This window comes from Lithobates pipiens, unplaced genomic scaffold, assembly GCF_037356315.1.
Source record: "Lithobates pipiens isolate NorthernLeopardFrog02 unplaced genomic scaffold, aLitPip1_a1.2 Scaffold_27, whole genome shotgun sequence".
NCBI classification, from domain to species: Eukaryota; Metazoa; Chordata; class Amphibia; order Anura; family Ranidae; genus Lithobates; species Lithobates pipiens.
In genome coordinates, this window is record NW_027507788.1 from 189,098,315 (window position 1) to 189,115,457 (window position 17,143).

At 49.1% G+C, this 17,143-nt stretch overlaps 1 protein-coding gene across 1 annotated transcript in view; it reads left to right on the plus strand.

Moving 5' to 3' along the window:
- Positions 1-17,143, plus strand: part of PIK3CD (phosphatidylinositol-4,5-bisphosphate 3-kinase catalytic subunit delta) — a 102,123-nt gene that overhangs the window by 65,938 nt on the left and 19,042 nt on the right. Inside the window, exons 10-14 of the mRNA XM_077458043.1 lie at positions 1,781-1,911; positions 2,391-2,441; positions 7,818-7,985; positions 8,074-8,195; positions 8,681-8,824. Coding sequence (XP_077314169.1) covers positions 1,781-1,911; positions 2,391-2,441; positions 7,818-7,985; positions 8,074-8,195; positions 8,681-8,824 — 616 coding nt within the window. The remainder of the gene's footprint in view (positions 1-1,780; positions 1,912-2,390; positions 2,442-7,817; positions 7,986-8,073; positions 8,196-8,680; positions 8,825-17,143) is intronic.

Genomic DNA, 17,143 nt, shown 5'->3' on the forward strand with positions numbered 1-17,143 from the left:
TTTTCTGTTTTGGGGTTTTAAAAATAAAATTTGTCCTAATTTTACATACACATGGCAAGAATACCTGACTGTCTTGATTTCGGCCTACTATTGTCCCTTGTGCAGCAGCACTCACACTGGGAGAGGGTGTGGTATTGCAGAAAGCCAGTCAGACGTCATTGTATACTCGTGCGCTAATGGGAGGAGAGAGTGGACGGTGAAGTGCCGATTACTTATCAATGTGTTTCTGCTGCTTGGCTTCTGTTGCCTCCTTTTGTGCAGTTGGCTTTCCACAGAGCAGCTCCAATCCTCCTCTTCTCGGGTCCCTCTTCTGTGCTCCTGTCCCCTCCCTCCTGTTGAGTGCCCCCACAGCAAGCAGCTTGCTATGGGGGGGTACCCAAGCTGCAGCTCTGTGTGCAGTTCTCTTCTGACCTTGACAGCAGCAGGAGCCAATGGCGCCGTGCTGCTGTTTTTGCCAATTAGGAGGGAGAGTCCCAGACAGCCGGGTCTCTTGTATCACATCGCTGGATCTAGATGAACCCCAGGTAAGTATTAGGTGGGCTGCTGCACACAAGGCTTTTTTTTATCTTTTATAAAAGCGTTACTAAAGTGCTGATATGGACTTAACGAATCGTGTGAAAAACTAGTTCAGCTGCAGCTATTTAAATGTGCTCAGTTGTCACATGCAAAATAATACAATAATAATAATAATGCGCTTAAACCCAACTATAAATAGTTGCACAACAATGTGATATCCAAAAAAACATTTTTGGATTATTGGCTATCACATTGTTGTGCGATTTATTATTTATAGTTTGGTTTAAGCACACTATTAATATTGTATACTTTTGCTTTAATGCATTTAAGGTAAAATTAAAAGTCCGCTATCCCATTCCTTTTATTTATTTATTTTATTTTTTTTAGGGCCCCTTTTGCCATAATTTGCTAGTGTGCACAGCATATTGGTACATTATGGCAGATTTGCCTGTCATATGGTTCCCTCCAGCGCTGTGGCGGCATCGCTCCGCCGGGCCTCCCCTGGTGCTTCCATTTTCGCCCCAGTCTTCCTTTCTGTGTCCCGTGCCTTCGGCCATGCGATAGGCCGGGGTGTGTTGATGTCACTCCCATGCATGGATCGGGGGGGGGGGGGTGCGTAAATGTTCTCTGAGCTGCTCATACATGGCTTAGGGAACATGACAGCCGACGGGCAGAACACTGCATTTATGACAGAAGAGACCAATAGGGACTCTTCTGCCACCAATACCAATACACCCTGCCTGTCAACCATTTGTTTTAAAAACCAATAATAAAAAAAGTTTTACTTCCACTTTAAGATCAAAAAAACCTTCTGCCTTTTACAACCACTTTGGTCACAGTGTACAACATGGATGAAACGTATAGCCAGCCCACCAACAAGTTTGCTTCCAAGTGCCAAGGCTCTTCATTCTTGTATGATCACATAGAAAAGCAACGTACCCTTCCTCGGGTATGTAATCACACATGGTCCCGAAAACACTGCTTTTCTATGCGAGCATACAAGAATAAAGAGCTTTGCGCGTCAAAACAAGCTTGTCTGTGCGCTGGGCACATATTTCATCCATGAATCCCAAAAGTGACTGGACTGGATTCCAAATCCATCAGCAGGTACAGTAAAATGTGTGTGTTTCAGCTGTTTGCCTGCAGGTCAGATTTGAGAAAATATCTCCTTGCCCCATATGTTGTTTACAAAGAACTATCTCTTTTTGGGAAGAAATTCCTCTATAATAATATATATATTTTTTTATTTTTTTTTACTGTCTAGATGAGAAGGCAGAATTACTGAATCCAATGGGAACCATACACTGTAATCCCAATACTGAGAGCGCAGCCACATTGGTGATCAGTTTCTTCAGCATGTCTGACTATCCTGTCTACTACCCCTCCATTGATAAGGTATGAGGCGGAGGATGATATAGGGGGTCAGTGCTGGGATGGTTTGGTAATATTTAAAGGTCTGCAGCTCATATCGGTAACTAGATTCCAGTTGTGTGTTCTCGATGTCCTGGAAATGCTACAACGGGGCCATAGGCATTGGTTCATAACTGCACTGATGTCTGGTTGTTCTGTAATGCTGATGGTGTTAGTCATCTGTTTGCAATATTTCACTTTTGAAGGGGGGTTGCTGGCAAAATGTATTACATTGTTGATGCATGGATCCCTTGCACTAGGCTTCCTGATAGCCTCACGCTGAGACTTCCCGTTACCCTCACTCTTAAGCCTTCCTGTCATCTTCTTCGCTTTTCCCCTTCCCGTCATCTTCATGCTAAGCCTCCCTGCAACCCTTATGCATTAATTTAAAGTCAAAAACAGTTTAATGTGAACATTTTAAGCTTCTAGAATTTCTTCAAAACCTCCATGTCTCTTCTCTTCAGATTTTAGAGCTGGGCCGTCTTGGTGAAATTTCAAACGCCACTCAGAATGAGGTAACGGCTAATACCAATTGTCCTAAACCTTGCTGAATGTTCCTGGTGTCTCTCACCCTGCCCTATGTAATGAATGGAGTTGAATTAATAGAAGACTTCTTTGGGTGCCCCTCCAGTAATACACAGGTTCTTGGGTACAGTGCAGAACACAGGCCAGAAGTACAGTGTCTTCAATAGGCTTTGGACAGGGCAGGACTTAGGGTGCTGGGGGCCCCTGGGCTTGAGTCACTTTCGGGCCCTACCTTCTATATTAATTTGTCGCCATCTGGTGCCGTAACAATATAATCGATCCAATCGTTATTTGAAGTGCCAAGCTACTTTTAAAAGGTGACTGGTACCATAGACAGCGTAAAATGCTAAAAAAAAGTAATAATCGATTACCGATTGAAGCTTGAAAAGCTTTTTTCCAATAAATAAATAATGATGAAAAAAGTTCAAAGTGATCAAGTGTTTATTGCAATGCACAAATGTCTTGGTCAGAATGAGAACATAAAACACTTATTTACCTGGAAAAAATATTGAAAAACTTGAATCAACTACCTTGTAAGGTTGCAATCATAACAAATCAATTGCAAGAATATAACAAAATAACATTGAACTTATATGTGGCACTGGGGACAGATGGCACTGAGGACAGGTGGCACTTATACATGGCAGTGGCACTGGGGACAGGTGGCACTGATGACAGATGGCACTTATATGTGGCACTGGGGACAGGTGGCATTGGGGAAAGATGGCACTTATACGTGGCACTGGGGACAGGTGGCACTGATGAAAGATGGCACTTATACGTGGCACTGGGGACAGATGGCACTGATGACAGATGGCACTTATATGTGGCACTGGGGACAGGTGGCACTGATGACGGATGGCACTTATATGTGGCACTGGGGACAGGTGGCATTGGGGACAGATGGCACTGATGACAGATGGCACTTATATGTGGCACTGGGGACAGGTGGCATTGGGGACAGATGGCACTTATACGTGGCACTGGGGACAGGTGGCACTGATGAAAGATGGCACTTATACGTGGCACTGGGGACAGATGGCACTTATACGTGGCACTGGGGACAGGTGGCAATGATGACAGATGGCACTGGGGACAGGTGGCACTGGGGACAGGTGGCACTGGGGACAGGTGGCACTGGGGACAGGTGGCACTGGGGACAGGTGGCACTGGGGACAGGTGGCACTGGGGACAGGTGGCACTGGGGACAGGTGGCACTGGGGACAGGTGGCACTGGGGACAGGTGGCACTGGGGACAGGTGGCACTGGGGACAGGTGGCACTGGGGACAGGTGGCACTGGGGACAGGTGGCACTGGGGACAGGTGGCACTGGGGACAGGTGGCACTGGGGACAGGTGGCACTGGGGACAGGTGGCACTGGGGACAGGTGGCACTGGGGACAGGTGGCACTAAGTACAGGTGGCACTTATACATGGCAGTGGCACTGGGGACAGGTGGCACTGGGGACAGGTGGCACTGATGACAGATGGCACTGGGGACAGGTGGCACTGATGACAGATGGCACTAAGTACAGATGGCACTTATATGTGGCACTGGGGACAGGTGGCACTGGGGACAGATGGCACTGGGGACAGGTGGCACTGGGGACAGGTGGCACTGGGGACAGATGGGACAGATGGCACTGGGGACAGGTGGCACTGGGGACAGATGGGACAGATGGCACTGGGGACAGGTGGCACTTATACATGGCAGTGGCACTGGGGACAGGTGGCACTGATGACAGATGGCACTAAGTACAGATGGCACTTATATGTGGCACTGGGGACAGGTGGCACTGGGGACAGATGGCACTGGGGACAGGTGGCACTGATGACAGATGGCACTAAGTACAGATGGCACTTATATGTGGCACTGGGGACAGGTGGCACTGGGGACAGATGGCACTGGGGACAGGTGGCACTGGGGACAGGTGGCACTGGGGACAGGTGGCACTGGGGACAGGTGGCACTGGGGACAGATGGGACAGATGGCACTGGGGACAGGTGGCACTGGGGACAGGTGGCACTGGGGACAGGTGGCACTGGGGACAGGTGGCACTGGGGACAGGTGGCACTGGGGACAGGTGGCACTGGGGACAGATGGGACAGGTGGCACTGGGGACAGATGGGACAGGTGGCACTGGGGACAGCACTTTACACTGTTTTTTTTTATTCTTTTTACTCACAGTGAAATGCACGTCGCTCTCCCTCCTCACAGGCTGTCTCTGTGAGGGGGGGAGCCGGCGATGAGAGATGATCTCATGATATCATCTCTCATTGCCATTGGACACTCAGATCAGTGCTAAATGGCCGCTGTGATTGGCCATTTAGCATGATCTGTGATTGGCTGTGTCCAAGGCGACACTGCCGAGTCGACACAGTACTTCCCCGATGCGCGCCCGCGGCACGCATCAGGGGAAGTAAACGAGAGGAGGACGTCCAGGGACGTTATAGCGCGGACGCCTCGTGTATGGGCTGGCGGGGCTCGCGGGGCCCCCTATTGGACGGGGCCCATGGGCTTGAGCCCCGTCAAGCCCTATTGAAAGTCCGGCCCTGGCTTTGGAGCATAAATGCATGCGGTTAACACTGGGCCATTGTAGTAATCAGAATGGTCTATACCAGTCGTCTTCAGCCAGGGTGTCCTCAGGGGTGCCTTGGCAAAATGCCTAAAAATTACAGCAAATTTGTATGCAAGCCAGCAGGTGGATCAAGCCTGCCTATTAGTTATACAAAGCCACAGGTTTTCATTGTGCACCATTATAGCCTTCTGGCCCCCAGTGTCCTAACAACCAATGATGTCATTGGTTGATAAAGAAGACATTGGATACCTGCACAGCATCCTTGTTTGCCCCTCTCCTGTCTCTCTCCATTAGCACTAAGGTCACATTAGCTGAGCGAGGGAGATGAAATGTGGAAGCGAAACAATGGTATACTAGTCAATACCGGTGTGCAAATGTGTGTTTACATTTGAATGCGTAAATAACTTCTAATATTGGGTGTTCCTATATGTGTGGAAGTTTCCGCGTTCAGTGTGTGTGTGTGTGTGTGTATTAAAAATATATATATTCTGTAAAACTATCAATGTTTGTGTGTGTAAAATTATATATATATATATATATATATATATATATATATATATATATATATATATATATATATATATATATATATAATTTTAGATATAAATATATAATATAAATTTTAGAATGGGGTGCCTTGAGATTGTCCAGAATTTTAAATTTCAATATGTTTATTAACCACTTCAGCCCTGGAAGATTTCCCTTCCCATCACCCCCTGCCCCCCCCCCAAGGCCAAGCCATTTTTTTTTTTTTTTTGCAATACGGCACTGCGTCGCTTTAACAGTTTGCACGGTCATGGGACGCTGTACCCAAACGAATGTTTGTTTTGTTTTTTTGTTTTGTTTTTGTTTTTTTTACCCGCAAATGGCTTTATTATTTGGTGGTATTTGGTCACCTCTGCAGATTAAATTTTTTGTGCTATAAACCTTTTTTTACTTTTTGCTATTAAACATATCCCAAAAAATTTTTTTTTTCAGTTTTTAGTCCGATATGTATTCGTCTACATATGTTTGTTAAAATAAACCGCAATAGGCATATATTGATTTGTTTGTGCAAAATCTCGTCTACAAACTACGGGATAGATTTAGGGGCTTTTAGTTTATTTTTTTTATAGTTTTTACTGATAACGGGGGTTATATGAGATTTTTAGCAAGACTGCGGCAGACAAATCTGACTGTAAAAATGACACTAGCAGGGAAGGGGTTAACACTAGGTGGCAATCAAGGTGTTATCCATGTTCCCTGGGTGTGTTCTAATGAGGGGGGTGGGGGCTCACTGGGATATGACAGATCGCTGTTCCCGATCACAGGGAACAGAACATCTCTGGCATGTCATTAGGCAGAACGGGGAATCGCCTTGTTTGCATAGGCAGTTCCCCATTCTGCCTCTGCACACAGCAATCGCAGGTTGCCAGCAGACAGTCCACGGGACCCACAAGCATGAGTGTGCCTGCTATCCTCCTTGCACAGACCGACTTGCACCTATGGTGGTTTGCCCAGAAGAGCCGACCTGCTGCGGTATGACGGCGGTTGGTCGGCAAGAGGTTCATTTTGTCCATAAATAAGTTACAAAAACACGTCCAGACCTCCCCAAATTGTAAGGATAATGGGCAGATATTTTCAGGTAATAATGTGCACGTTTTTGAGCAACATGTACATAATGGTAGAAATCGGATATATCCCAGAAAAGGAACCATAAAAATGTTGGCGCGCTGACACCTGTATTGCAACTGTTTGCTAGTTGTGGTGTAATCCACGGCAGGCAGGACAGTGAACAAAACATTTTATGTGATAAATAGTGGTGGTCAAGCACCCTGCACAACCTTATACATTGAGCCAATCTGAATGTAGAAAACCAAGGAGCAAGCGGCTATAAACCTGAGCATAATAAATCTATATAAAATCCACTTTGCACTACAAGTGCACTTGGAGGTAAAGTTCATCCGAAGGGGACATGCAAGGAAAATAAGCAGCATTTTAGCTTGCTCATGATTGGATGATAAAATCAGCAGAGCTTCCCCTCATTTCAGATCTGCCCCTCAGAAAAGTGGATTTGCCTGTCGTAAATAAAAGGGGGGGGGGGGGCGGTGTATAACTGAGATCCTGAGATTACAACTTTTGCCTAGGGTTCCACTTAGAGTTGAGCATCAATGGCATTCAACTCGCCAGTCACCTTCTGGTTTGGATTTTGTTTTCTTTTTTTCAATGTATCTTTTAAATTCACATTTCTGAAAGTCAGAGGTTTTCGTTTGCACCAGTATTGCTTTATTACCAACTCTGGTAGTGTCATCTTTCCTAATATTAATAGGAGCAGACATTAAGTTGTTGCAGACGGGTCACGGGTCAGATGAACTGCATACGTGTTCAGACATATAGAATGGGGAAATGATTTTGTATATAGCAATATATACAAAATCATTATATAATTTTGGTTGTATAGCAATGATGGGACCAAGCACTTTGTGCCCACCGGGAGCGTTCTATAGTACTGTGTGCCCACGGAGTGTTCTATAGTACTGGCTGTAATAACTGGAACAGACTTTAGGGTTTTTTTTTTTTTTTTTTTTTTTAAGACATGGCAAACCTGTGAGAATGTCTGTCTTTAATTGGCTCTCCTTTGGGAGGTAGAACATCAATATTATTACTGATGATTCCTGGCTGTGTGTTGGAAGAGCATGGTGTGCTTTCCATGTGACGCTCTCTCCTGTGTGCAGCTGTATGCTGAGATCTGGGTCACTGTTAAGGAATGAACATGGCAGGTGTTTGCCCTTTTCTCACCCCTCTACAGCGTCAGCAACTCCAGGAGATTGTGGAACGGAAAGGTCAAGCTGAGCTGTATGAAGACGAGAAAGAGCTGGTCTGGAAGCTGCGCCATGAGATTAGAGAACGCCACCCGGAGGCCCTGCCCAAACTGCTGCTCACCACCAAGTGGAACAAGCACGAGGATGTAGCACAGGTACAAAATGTTGGCGATAGACTAAATGTGAATCGCGCTATACCAGGATAAATTATTGCCATTGTTAATATTTTCATGTTTACTGTAGATGGTGTATTTACTGCAGAAGTGGCCTGAGTTGCCTGTCCTCACTGCCTTGGAGTTATTAGACTTCAACTATCCTGATCGATATGTGGGCATGTTCACTATGAACTGCCTGAGGAAGCTTACGTAAGTACTGCTGGTCTGTCATGGTGGGGGGGAAAGGTTGTTGATGATGTAGTTGGTTTGGCTGTGTCGAGTTTAGTGTATAGTGAGATACCTAATGAGAAGGAATGTGTATGTATATATGTATGTATGTATGTATGTATGTGTGATGTGATATATATATATATATTTAGCAGCTCATGGTAGTTGGAAGTTTGTCTTGCAGTGGGCCACTATGTCAAGGGTACACGTCTCTGGCAGTGGGCTACTGTGGAGGGGGGCTGGGGCTGATGTGGTAATGCTGCTTCAGAGAGGTGGTGTCTGGGTCCCTCTGGAGAGAGAAGGTGTCTGGCAGTGAGACATTCTGGAGAGAAGTGTCTGGCAGTGGGCCACTCTGGAGGGGAGGATATGTGTTTAGCAGCTGCACACCCAGTTGGAAACATCAAAAGGAGGTATGTGTTCTTTTTCAGAATTAAACTGATGATCCATATCCCCCATTCTCTCCTCAGGAATGAAGAACTGTGCCAATATCTTCTGCAGCTGGTTCAGGTTCTCAAGTATGAATCTTATCTGGACTGTGAGTTGACAATCTTCCTGCTGGAGAGAGCTCTGATCCACCGCAAGATCGGCCACTTCCTGTTCTGGCACCTCCGGTAATGGCTAGTGGTGTGCACCAAAATATTTCTTGGGGTCCAGTCCAAATTACTGTAGAAGAAGCACTGACTGGACAACCAGGATGTGCTGGCAGGTTTCTGTAGTCCAGCTAACTGTACAAACTGATTCATAGATAACTTTGTGGAAATTTCAGGAGATAATCAGGTAGGGAGATATTTTACATGAACATGTGCTTCACTCACACAGGACAAAAGTTAATAGCCATTATTTTTTCTAAGCCCTTGTACACACGGTTGGAGATTCCGACAACCAAATCCGTCGGAGTAATTCCGACGGATTAATTCCGGAAGTGATGTTGCATATAGTGATGGACGAACTTCCGACGGGACGTTTCGCGAACGCGAAACGCGAACGGACACAAACGTTCGCGAAAACGACCGTTCGCCGCGGGCTCCATTGACTTCAATGGGAGGCGAATTTCGCAAACCTTTAGGTCGAATTTGCGGCCACGGGGTAATTATTAGGGGGTAGCACGTAGTCCCACCACCTGGACAATAGCATAATACATGTATGAGGTGAATTTGGGATCGATAACTACAAGCATTTTTTTTTTATTTGGGAAATTGTTCTGACAATTCAGGACTATGGAGCTAATGAAGGCAATGGAGGAGAGGGAAGGTCAGGGACCAGGGTAGGCAAACAAGAGGGTGCAGGAGATACAGAGCACTGACAGCAGCACCGTAATACAGAGCACTGACATCAGCACCGTGACATACAGCGCTGACAGCAGCTCCGTGACATACAGCGCTGACAGCAGCTCCGTGACATACAGCGCTGACAGCAGCTCCGTGACATACAGCGCTGACAGCAGCTCCGTGACATACAGCGCTGACAGCAGCTCCGTGACATACAGCGCTGACAGCAGCACCGTGACATACAGCGCTGACAGCAGCTCCGTGACATACAGCGCTGACAGCAGCTCCGTGACATACAGCGCTGACAGCAGCTCCGTGACATACAGCACTGACAGCAGCTCCGTGACATACAGCGCTGACAGCAGCTCCGTGACATACAGCGCTGACAGCAGCACCGTGACATACAGCGCTGACAGCAGCTCCGTGACATACAGCGCTGACAGCAGCTCCGTGACATACAGCGCTGACAGCAGCTCCGTGACATACAGCGCTGACAGCAGCTCCGTGACATACAGCGCTGACAGCAGCACCGTGACATACAGCGCTGACAGCAGCTCCGTGACATACAGCGCTGACAGCAGCTCCGTGACATACAGCGCTGACAGCAGCTCCGTGACATACAGCACTGACAGCAGCTCCGTGACATACAGCGCTGACAGCAGCTCCGTGACATACAGCGCTGACAGCAGCACCGTGACATACAGCGCTGACAGCAGCTCCGTGACATACAGCGCTGACAGCAGCTCCGTGACATACAGCGCTGACAGCAGCTCCGTGACATACAGCGCTGACAGCAGCTCCGTGACATACAGCGCTGACAGCAGCTCCGTGACATACAGCGCTGACAGCAGCTCCGTGACATACAGCGCTGACAGCAGCTCCGTGACATACAGCGCTGACAGCAGCACCGTGACATACAGCGCTGACAGCAGCTCCGTGACATACAGCGCTGACAGCAGCTCCGTGACATACAGCGCTGACAGCAGCACCGTGACATACAGCGCTGACAGCAGCTCCGTGACATACAGCGCTGACAGCAGCTCCGTGACATACAGCGCTGACAGCAGCTCCGTGACATACAGCGCTGACAGCAGCTCCGTGACATACAGCGCTGACAGCAGCTCCGTGACATACAGCGCTGACAGCAGCTCCGTGACATACAGCGCTGACAGCAGCTCCGTGACATACAGCGCTGACAGCAGCTCCGTGACATACAGCGCTGACAGCAGCTCCGTGACATACAGCGCTGACAGCAGCTCCGTGACATACAGCGCTGACAGCAGCTCCGTGACATACAGCGCTGACAGCAGCTCCGTGACATACAGCGCTGACAGCAGCTCCGTGACATACAGCGCTGACAGCAGCACCGTAAGCAGCCCCAGGAGGAAGTCAGCACAGCACAGGGATGGTGTGATCCCCTCATAATAAGAACCCCCAGGAGGAAGTCAGCACAGCACAGGGATGGTGGGAGCCCCTCATAATAAGAACACCCAGGAGGAAGTCAGCACAGCACAGGGATGGTGGGAACCCCTCATAATAAGCAGCCCCAGTAGAAATATGACACCGCTCAACCTCTTCAAAGAGGAGGGTAGGGGCATATAGTACGGTGTGCTTTTTTGGGTCAGGGAAGTGAGCCAAATGAATTAAGAAGGTCTGTGTGCTTGATTCCAAAAATTGTTTATAGACATATACATGGTCTACTGATCACATGTGTTGAATTCCTCCGAGATCCATGCCTCATTCATTTTTAGAAATGTGAGGTAGTTAACACTGTGGTGAGCTAGGCGAGTACGCTTATCGGTCACAATCCCCCCTGCTGCGCTGAACGTCCTTTCGGACAGGACACTGGATGAGGGGCAAGCCAACAGTTCGATTGCAAATTGGGCAAGCTCTGGCCAGAGGTCAAGCCTGCCCACCCAGTAGTCTAGGGGTTCATCACTCCTCAGAGCGTCCACATCGGCCGTTAACCCAATGTAGTCGGACACCTGACGGTCTAGGCGTTCCCTGATGCTGGATCCGGATGACACCTGTCGATGGGTCGGCTGAAAGAATGACCTCATATCCGAAGTCACCAACACATCTTCAAACCGGCCTCTTCTTGCAGGCGCTGTTGGATTGGTACCCGCAAATCCTTCTCTGGGAGTGGGAATTGCTCCTCTGCCAGCGCACGCAAAAGCAGAATGCAGCATTTCTCGAAGCAAGGCCTGGAAGTGCTGCATTCTGACAGCCCTCTGCGACGGCGGTAACATTTCCGCCATTTTGTGTTTGTACCGGGGGTCTAAGTACGTTGCCACCCAGTACTGGTCCTTGACCCTCATGCTTTTTATACGGGGGTCCCTATTAAAACACTGGAGCATGAAGGCCCCCATTTGCACTAAAGTGGAAGCGGTGTGGTGGCCTGGCTCCTGCTCATCATCCAGGATAATGTCGTCCTCTTCATTCTCCTCTCCCCATCCTCGCACAACAGGGATCCCAGAAAGGTTTAAAGCATGCTCTTCTTGCTCCTGCTCATCCGCCCCGGCACCATCCTCCTCTGACTCCTCATCAGACTCCTGTTGTTGACTTGTCTCAGATAGAGTAGCCCCCCCTGGGAATTCATCCAGCATTGCGACTTCCTCATCTTCCCGCTCCTGCTCCTCCACAGCCTGATCAATGACACGACGCAATGCACGCTCCAGAAAGAAGGCATAAGGTACCATGTCACTGATGGCGCCATGGCTGCGACTGACCAGTTTGGTGATCTCCTCAAATGGCCGCAGAAGTCTGCATGTGTCGCGCATGAGCAGCCACTGGCGCGGTGAAAAAAAACCCAGCTCCCCAGAACCGTTTCTTTCGCAGAGTTCATACAGGTAGACGTTAACTGCACGTTTCTGCTGGAGCAGCCTATCAAGCATATAGAAGGTTGAGTTCCATCGCGTCGGGCAATCGCAAATAAGACGTCTGACCGGCAGATGGTGTCGCCGCTGAATGTCAGCAAGGCGAGCCATGGCCGTGTAAGATCTTCTGAAATGGGCCGAGATTTTCCTTGCCTGCCGCAAGATGTCCTGGACCCCAGGGTATTTGACAAGGAATCGCTGCACGACCAAGTTTAAGACGTGTGCCATGCACGGCACGTGCGTGATTTTGCCCTGTTTCAATGCGCTAAGCAGATTGGCACCGTTGTCACACACCACTTTACCAACTGTCAAATTGAGCGGTGTTAGCCACTCATCTGCCTGTGAACGCAAAGCTGAAAGGAGTGCCGGGCCAGTGTGGCTCTTTGCTTCCAGGCACAACAGACGCAGCACGGCATGGCAACGTCTCACCTGGCATGTGGAATAGGTTCTGGGGAGCTTGGGCGGTGCAGTGGAAGAGACGCTAGCAGCGGAAAAGGAGGAGGCAGCTGAGGAGGAGAGGGAGGAGGATGGAGTAGGAGGAGGAGAAGAAGAGTCAGGCCTGCATGCAATCCGTGGCGGTAAAACCAAATCTACACGGGTGCCACGGGTTACATGCTTGACGGCCGTCAGAAGGTTCACCCAGTGGGCAGTAAAACTGATATACCTTCCCTGCCCGTGTTTGCTAGACCACGTGTCTGTGGTCAGATGTATCTTGGCACCGACACTGTGTGCCAGAGATACATTCACTTGCCGCTGAACATGGCCATATAGCTCTGGGATGCCCTTCTCTGAGAAATACTTCCTTCCTGGGACCTTCCATTGTGGTGTTCCAATGGCCACAAATTTGCGAAAGGCCTCCGAGTCCACCAGTTTATATGGCAGTAGTTGGCGGGCTATGAGTTCTGACAAGCCAGCCGCCAACCGTTGGGCAAGAGGGTTATCCGGCGTCATCATTTTTTTACGCTCAAACATTAGGCCCACGGAAGCCTGCCTTTTTGCAGAAAAATGTGAGCTTGGCGTGATGGAAGGTGGAGTGGAGGACAATTGTGAGGAGAGAGGAGAAGGAGAAGTAGAAGACGAGGCTGGACGGTGAGAGCCTGCAGTGTGGCTTTGTGTGTTCCGTTGCTCCCACTGGGCTCGGTGATGGCTGCTCATGTGCCTTCTTAAGGCGGTCGTCCCTAGGTGAGTATTGGGCTTACCGCGACTAACGCGTTGACTGCAAAGATTGCAGATGGCAACGCTATTGTCAGCAGCGGACACGTTAAAAAAAGCCCACACTGCGGAGCCATGTGCCGGTGTCCTGGGAGCGCCAGATGTGACCGTACATGGTCGATGACTCGCTCCTGATACATTTGCAGTCTGCTTTGTCCCTGCTGTGCAATGTAAGTCATTGCTGCTTCTCCTCCCTATCTGCTGGTCCATATCTCCCTCTGAACTCCCCTCCTCTTCCTCTCTTGTGGGCACCCACGTGACATCACTAGACACGTCATCATCAACGTCACCTTCCCCACCGCTATAAGTAGAGTAGGCAGCAACACCGGGGACCAACCTCCTCCTTGGGCTGATCTGGGTACTGGCGTCAGACTGCTGAGTAGCGCTTGTTGCTACCTCCTCTTCCTGATCCAATACCAAGAGTGGCTGCGCATCAGAAATGTCCTCTTGATATGGATCGGAAAATAATTCCAGTGACTCAAGCGGAAGGTATGTGGTGGTGGTGGTGGTGGTCGTGTTGTTGGTGGTAGTGTCTTTGGGGGTGCACATAGCAGAGAGTGAAGAAGAGGGTGCAGATCGAGAGGATGAGGAGGGTGCAGAAGAGTAAGGCTGAGCGAGCCACTCAACCAAGTCTGGTGCATCCTTTAAAGTAATTGAACGCACCTTCTGCAACTTCCCACTTTGGCTCAAGCCTGTTGCTCCTGCCCTACCCCTACCACCCCTGCGGAAGGGCCTGCCTCTTCCTCTGCATGTCATTTTTTAAATGACCCTGTGACAAAACTCTTAGTCCCTATACCGCTGAAGGACTGCTGCAGTATAGGTGAGCGGTCAGCAGTGGTGCACGTCAACCCTATCTATTGTGGACCTATAGCGGTCCTTACAGAACAGCAGACTGTACCGCACTCAAGCCTATGTACCGTAGCACCCTATACCAAGTTACCAGTCCTTATAAGAACTTTTGTGGACCAAGCAGGTTGTGTATTAGTGTTTAGCAGACTGTACGTCAGTCCCTATACCGCTGAAGGACTGCTGCAGTATAGGGCAGCGGTCAGCAGTGGTGCACGTCAACCCTATCTATTGTGGACCGATAGCGGTCCTTACAGAACAGCAGACTGTACCGCACTCAAGCCTATGTACCGTAGCACCCTATACCAAGTTACCAGTCCTTATAAGAACTTTTGTGGACCAAGCAGGTTGTGTATTAGTGTTTAGCAGACTGTACGTCAGTCCCTATACCGCTGAAGGACTGCTGCAGTATAGGGCAGCGGTCAGCAGTGGTGCACGTCAACCCTATCTATTGTGGACCGATAGCGGTCCTTACAGAACAGCAGACTGTACCGCACTCAAGCCTATGTACCGTAGCACCCTATACCAAGTTACCAGTCCTTATAAGAACTTTTGTGGAACAAGCAGGTTGTGTGTTAGTGATTAGCAGACTGTACGTCAGTCCCTATACCAATGAAGGACTGCTGCAGTATAGGGCAGCGGTCAGCAGTAGTGCACGGCAACCCTATGTATTGTGGACCGATAGCGGTCCTTACAGAACAGCAGACTGTACCGCACTCAAGCCTATGTACCGTAGCACCCTATACCAAGTTACCAGTCCTTATAAGAACTTTTGTGGACCAAGCAGGTTGTGTATTAGTGTTTAGCAGACTGTACGTCAGTCCCTATACCGCTGAAGGACTGCTGCAGTATAGGGCAGCGGTCAGCAGTGGTGCACGTCAACCCTATGTATTGTGGACCGATAGCGGTCCTTACAGAACAGCAGACTGTAACGCACTCAGGCCTATGTACCGTAGCACCCTATACCAAGTTACCAGTCCTTATAAGAACTTTTGTGGACCAAGCAGGTTGTGTGTTAGTGATTAGCAGACTGTACGTCAGTCCCTATACCAATGAAGGACTGCTGCAGTATAGGGCAGCGGTCAGCAGTAGTGCACGGCAACCCTATGTATTGTGGACCGATAGCGGTCCTTACAGAACAGCAGACTGTAACGCACTCAGGCCTATGTACCGTAGCACCCTATACCAAGTTACCAGTCCTTATAAAAACTTTTGTGGACCAAGCAGGTTGTGTGTTAGTGTTTAGCAGACTGTGCGTCAGTCCCTATACCGCTGAAGGACTGCTGCAGTATAGGGCAGCGGTCAGCAGTGGTGCACGTCAACCCTATCTATTGTGGACCGATAGCGGTCCTTACAGAACAGCAGACTGTACCGCACTCAAGCCTATGTACCGTAGCACCCTATACCAAGTTACCAGTCCTTATAAGAACTTTTGTGGACCAAGCAGGTTGTGTATTAGTGTTTAGCAGACTGTACGTCAGTCCCTATACCGCTGAAGGACTGCTGCAGTATAGGGCAGCGGTCAGCAGTGGTGCACGTCAACCCTATGTATTGTGGACCGATAGCGGTCCTTACAGAACAGCAGACTGTAACGCACTCAGGCCTATGTACCGTAGCACCCTATACCAAGTTACCAGTCCTTATAAGAACTTTTGTGGACCAAGCAGGTTGTGTGTTAGTGATTAGCAGACTGTACGTCAGTCCCTATACCAATGAAGGACTGCTGCAGTATAGGGCAGCGGTCAGCAGTAGTGCACGGCAACCCTATGTATTGTGGACCGATAGCGGTCCTTACAGAACAGCAGACTGTAACGCACTCAGGCCTATGTACCGTAGCACCCTATACCAAGTTACCAGTCCTTATAAAAACTTTTGTGGACCAAGCAGGTTGTGTGTTAGTGTTTAGCAGACTGTGCGTCAGTCCCTATACCGCTGAAGGACTGCTGCAGTATAGGGCAGCGGTCAGCAGTGGTGCACGTCAACCCTATCTATTGTGGACCGATAGCGGTCCTTACAGAACAGCAGACTGTACCGCACTCAAGCCTATGTACCGTAGCACCCTATACCAAGTTACCAGTCCTTATAAGAACTTTTGTGGACCAAGCAGGTTGTGTATTAGTGTTTAGCAGACTGTACGTCAGTCCCTATACCGCTGAAGGACTGCTGCAGTATAGGGCAGCGGTCAGCAGTGGTGCACGTCAACCCTATGTATTGTGGACCGATAGCGGTCCTTACAGAACAGCAGACTGTAACGCACTCAGGCCTATGTACCGTAGCACCCTATACCAAGTTACCAGTCCTTATAAGAACTTTTGTGGACCAAGCAGGTTGTGTGTTAGTGATTAGCAGACTGTACGTCAGTCCCTATACCAATGAAGGACTGCTGCAGTATAGGGCAGCGGTCAGCAGTAGTGCACGGCAACCCTATGTATTGTGGACCGATAGCGGTCCTTACAGAACAGCAGACTGTACTGCACTCAGGCCTATGTACCGTAGCACCCTATACCAAGTTACCAGTCCTTATAAAAACTTTTGTGGACCAAGCAGGTTGTGTGTTAGTGTTTAGCAGACTGTGCGTCAGTCCCTATACCGCTGAAGGACTGCTGCAGTATAGGGCAGCGGTCAGCAGTAGTGCACGGCAACCCTATGTATTGTGGACCGATAGCGGTCCTTACAGAACAGCAGACTGTAACGCACTCAGGCCTATGTACCGTAGCACCCTATACCA